This window comes from Pterocles gutturalis, unplaced genomic scaffold (genome assembly GCF_000699245.1).
Source record: "Pterocles gutturalis isolate BGI_N339 unplaced genomic scaffold, ASM69924v1 scaffold4397, whole genome shotgun sequence".
In the NCBI taxonomy this organism is placed as follows: domain Eukaryota; kingdom Metazoa; phylum Chordata; class Aves; order Pterocliformes; family Pteroclidae; genus Pterocles; species Pterocles gutturalis.
Window position 1 is genome coordinate 1 of NW_010110010.1, and position 5,225 is coordinate 5,225.

The 5,225-nt window shown below is 58.1% G+C and overlaps 1 protein-coding gene across 1 annotated transcript; it reads left to right on the forward strand.

Moving 5' to 3' along the window:
- Nucleotides 1-5: 5 nt before the first annotated feature.
- LOC104461532 (chromosome unknown open reading frame, human C2orf54) lies at nt 6-5,223 on the forward strand (the record flags this gene model as incomplete). The annotated part of the gene is made up of 5 exons (XM_010073156.1): nt 6-375; nt 1,415-1,637; nt 3,275-3,428; nt 4,552-4,890; nt 5,146-5,223. Coding segments are annotated over 5 exons (1,164 nt in total), but the record flags the coding sequence as incomplete, so codon positions are not given.
- Between the last annotated feature and the right edge of the window lie 2 nt (nt 5,224-5,225).

Here is a 5,225-nt window from a genome sequence, read left to right on the forward strand (position 1 = left end):
TGGAGGCCGTCCACGCCAGGGACCCCCGCTTCCTTGTGGACTACGCCAGGAACCTGGAAGCTTTTGAATTTGCTCTCTGCAGCTCCGAGGATCCTGTCACCGTCGAGGTCCCTCTGCGGATCGACGGCAATGCTCTGCGGGTGCTGCTTTGCCGGCCTGAGGACACCCCAGCTGGGCACTGCCCAGGGCTGGGCACCTGCTATCTGGAAGTGCCCTCTCCAGGGACCGACTTGGAGGACTGGACCGGCGCCGGGGGTGGGATGGAGCAGGGAGGTTGTGCAGGGTGCCTGATTCCAGGCAAAGTCCTCCAGCACCTGAAAGAGCTCCTTGTTTCGGCCATCGTGAGCTGCCAACGCCTCTTCCTGCTTCAGCCAGGTGCGTACACCGGCACTGCCGCTCCCTCTGGCCCAGCTGGCACAGCACTGGCCCCCGTGCGAATGGGCTGAGGAGTAAATCCCTGGGCGCATGGCTCGCCCAAAGCTTGGGTGAGTGAGTGTCCTGCCGTGCGCTGGAAGAGGCTTTGCCCTCAGCTACGGAAGGGGAGATGTAAACTACTCCCTGCCGTCCCACAGCAGCAGAGTCATCCTCGAGCATCTTCACCCTGAGCTGATGGCATTGTCCTTGGTGGGTGGCATCTCCATGCGGGGTTCGCCCACCCTTGCCATTAGCCCCCAGGGAGGGTTTGCTCAGGGATGTGGCCTGCTTGGCTCACTTCAACTGCCTTCCCTCCATCTCTCCTGGCCTCTGAGTGCCCCAGGGAGAGGTGAGCCCCAGGACCTCGGGGCATGGGTCTGACCCTCTGCACATATGGACCCCAGCTAGGAGCAGTGTCCTCAGGAAGGACACAGGGGGTAAGGGACCCTCGGAGTGTCCGTAGGGGTCCCATCATCTTCTTCATGCTCCAGAGATACTTCTTGGAGTAAATCTCAACCCTGATGGAAGGGTGATGTGAGGGGACCAGCAGGTCTGAAAGTCTCTTAACCCAGCTCCAGCAAGCCCACCATTCCCTCCTTCTTCCGCAGCCAAGTCAGACCCCTTCTTCTTCCTCTGCCTCCACGCCCTGGGGTCCATTTTTCTGGGACCATGATGTGTTTATCAGACCATGATGTTTTCCTCAGCACTGTTCAGCCACGCAGCAGCATGGTCCAGTTTGGCCACTCGAGGCTTCCCACCATGCCCACACCTGCTGGCCTGGCCCTGAGCCCCACTGGAGTGATGCTCCTTCCCCAAAAACCACCCCAGCGGGGTTTGGAGAAAGGCTTTCACCAGGGAACTGCAGCCCAACTTGCAACACTGGAAAGGGCCGAGTCGAGCAGGGTGCGACGTGCCTACGGGCGTTGCAGCACATACCCAGTTCAGCCTGCGGGACCAGCTGCCGTCACCTCCTAACCGCTGCCAAACCCTACACATCTAGGTGACCTCAGCGCCGAAAATCTGCAGGAAGATGCCACAGAGCTCTCCTTGCTGATCCGTGGTGGCTGGAAGACCATACGCTTTGACATCGTTCCCGTGGTGAGGAGGCAGCAGGAGCCGCTCCGGCTCGAGGGACGGCAGAACGATGCGGGTTTTCCTGAAGGCAGGCTCCGGAAGGCCACGGAAGAGGCTCACTTCATCCCTGCCTCTCCCCATTGCTGGAGGTGAGCATCTGGGCCGCGCACAGCGCGGTGACCTTGTCCCAGGTGATCCCATCTGGCTGGCAACACGGCCAGGTGTCAGCGGAAAGGGGATGGGAAAATGGAAGTGTCAACAGCGGGGTGAAGTCACCCCCTCGTGACACCCAAACCTGCTGCCCTGCGCTGGGGGAAAAGCCTCAGCCAGATTTCAGGCACCTCAAGGAAAGAGGGGCAGGGGGGGGAAAAAGAGTGGCAGGGGGATGCAACTGAAGGAGTCCCCCCAAATTGTTCACAGGAGCTGGACACTGGCCGCATGGAGGGCAGCAGCTCTCAGATCCCCGCTCGGCCTTCGGGAATGAGCCTGGGCATCTGGCAGGCTTATTTCGGGCAAAACAGGGTCCAGCCGGATACTCGCCCCTCTCCTTGGGGTCCAACCCACCCCTCCTCTAGGACAGCCTGTGGCCCTCCCTGCTGCACGTCGGGGAGCACAACTCCGTTTCACCACCCCTCTCATCCCTCCTGGGAAGGCAGGAGCTGCTCAGCACCAACCCCATGTCTCTCCCCACTCAGTGGGTGACGAGGGAGGTGAATCTTTTAGGATCCCCCGAAAGGAGCACTGACCAAACTTGCCAATCCCTCAGGGCTGCAGAGGAACGGTACCACACCACTTTATTGAATTTCCTCAGCAACCACGAAAATGTTGTGAATCAGCCGTTCAGCATCAAACAACAGCTAACACTTATCAATTACCAAATCTTCAGGGTTTAGCACCAGATAACACTTGTCAATTATTTGGAGGTAAAGTCAGATAGAAAATAGAGTAGGAAAGAGTTGAGAGAGAAGAAAGTGAGGGGCAGAAACAGAGAGGGAAAGACCGTGGCAGCAAAATATCACCACCCTGGTTCCAGTGTCGTCTCAGGCAGAATCTTCGTCCATAGGGTGATGGCTCAACAAAAATAAGTGATCAAGCTTCACCTTTTATACGGTTCAGTCTGTCCAGGACCACCCCTCGGGCGGAAATGGTGACAGCCCTGTATCCATGTTGCCTTTGGGGAGGTGGCTGGTTCCCTGCCAGGGAGACAAACCCCAGCCACCAGCAACCCTGCACCACCTCAGCCGGTGGAATCTTCGTCCATAGGGTGATGGCTCAACAAAAATAAGTGATCAAGCTTCACCTTTTATACGGTTCAGTCTGTCCAGGACCACCCCTCGGGCGGAAATGGTGACAGCCCTGTATCCATGTTGCCTTTGGGGAGGTGGCTGGTTCCCTGCCAGGGAGACAAACCCCAGCCACCAGCAACCCTGCACCACCTCAGCCGGTGTGCTGGCACTGAAGTGATGTTAACAACTTGCAAAAAAAGAACCTTTTCTTTCAACATGTTCTTCCCGAGCTGCTCCTAGACATGTTGGAGCCTTCTCTGCACACATGCTCTGCCTGAATTGTTTGAGACAGAAAAATAGGTGCTTAGCAGTCCCTGACACCCATCACGCTGCAAATCTCCCTGGTCTGAGGTGGATCCAGGCTGCTGTGTGCCTGTGGCCACATGGGTTGGCTGGGGGTGGTCCCCAAGTGCTCTAGGTCACTGCAGGTACCCTCTCCCCAGCGGGGAGGATGCAGGTATCCACCATCCCTCTCACCGGACCCCACTTTCTCTCTCCAGATCCTCCACCCACCTCCCCATCCTGAAGCTGATCTGGGCAGTGGACACGCTGAAGGGACCGCGTTTGGACAGCCTTCGCCTGCTCGACCAGCTCCGCAGCCAGGACTGGGGAGTGGAGCAGGGCAAAGGCGGGCTCACATGCAACCACCTGAAGGTAGGTGGGTTCTGCTGGCAGGACTGCTGCTCACCACAGCTGCTCTCCGCTGCAGCCAAGTCACTGTTGGAAAAAAACCCAAGCAACAAGCCTGAGTGCCTGCAGTGTTTTGGGATGCACCAGCCCATGGCTGTGTCTGGAAAGGATGCATGCGACCGGTTGTGGTTAGAAGGGTTTGAATGCTTCTTCCTTGCAAATGGCAGCATTGAACCAGCAATCTCCAGCCGGAAACACCCTGAGCTCTGTGTCACTCATCCAGTGCCAGGCATCCCCTGTGTCTGCAAGAGCCATGCTAGGGGTTGCACTGCTGTCTCTGCCATGCTGCAGGTCATCCTGCGCCCCAGCGTGCTGGGAGGTGGCTGTACAGGGCTGAGGGTGACGTTTCCTCTGACAAAAGCCTCTCTCCCCACCCAACCTGTTTTCAGCACTCTGGACCCCTGCCCAGCTAGTGATGCCAGTTGGGAAAGGGGCCGTGCTGGGGACAGCAGCTGGTGGCACAGTCCAGGTGTGCCCTGCCTTGTGGCAGCCCTCTGGGCTGGGGCGAAGAAGGAGGCAAAGTCCTGTTCTGCCAAGAGAATGGCTCCAGCTCCAAGTAACCCAGATCCTGTGGGTTTTGCTTTATGTTGCATTCTTTTATGTTTGTGTTGTTTTGGTTTTTATTTTTTTTTAAAGGGGCACAGTATGCATCTGTCCTTCAAAAAAGCATCTTCTGCTCCAGCCCACTGCGTGCGTCACCTATTACGCCATGTCGCCAAAAGGCATCGGTGCTGGGCCATTTGCCAGCGCCGTGCTGAGGGAGCTGGTGTGGGGGTTCACCTGCCCTGCTGGAGGCTGGTGGAAACCACAAAGCAGGGTTTTTAACTATTGAAAAGCCTGCGGAAAGCTTGGGTGTGTTGTTTCGGAGCTGTTGAAGAGCTGGGACCTGTCTTGAAGCTGAAACGGGGGCTCTTTGGGCAGCAAAGCAAAGGTTCAAAAACTAAAGGGTTGGTGGGGCATCAGCTGAACATGAGGTCTGTGTTGAGGTCTCAGGCTCTGGGGTTCTGGCACGATGAACTGCCGGGTGCAAGGGCACAGCCTTTGTGGGGAAGTGCCCCACCCTGTGCCCTTCTTTCCCTCCCTGCAGATGGTGCTGCTGTGGGGCACGGAGCTCTTCCCCTCCCCGGAGGACTGGCAGGACCTGGAGGGTTCTGTCTACAGGCTCCTGGTGATCCTCCTCCGCTTGCCCCACTTCCTATGCCCTGGGGAGAACCTCTTCCAAGGAGAGTTTCCACACCTCGCCTCCCTCTACCATAAAGTGGAGAGCTTTGCCCAGGACCCCCGACACTTCCTCCGCTTCCATTTTGGCCTCGCTGTGCGCACCGACAGCTCGCAGGCAGACCCCAGCACCCAAACCCTCCTGCATCTCCCCGACAAGGATGGGTCCTACTGGAACACGGCTTACTTTGACATCCTGCTCAGACAGGTAACGGCGACTGGAGACGCTCAGCTGGTCTTGTGAGCCAGAGCACGGCTGTGCCAGAAACCACCTGGGCTGGGCAACTTCGGTTACTCTGGAATTTGTCCTCCAGAGCCCTCTGGCTCTGGCTGGCGTGTGCTGCCCCACCCTGCTGGGGAGGCTGCGGGAGGCTGGCAATGCTGGGGAGTGGGGCTGGAGCGGAGTGGGGCTGGAGCAGAATGGGAAGCCCTCTTCCCTCACTGCGCATCCGCTTCTGCTTAGTTCCAGGTGTACCGGATCCAGGACGGTGCGCGCCGCTCGGCAATGTCCCAGCTCCTCTCCAAAATCCGTCGAGAAATCCC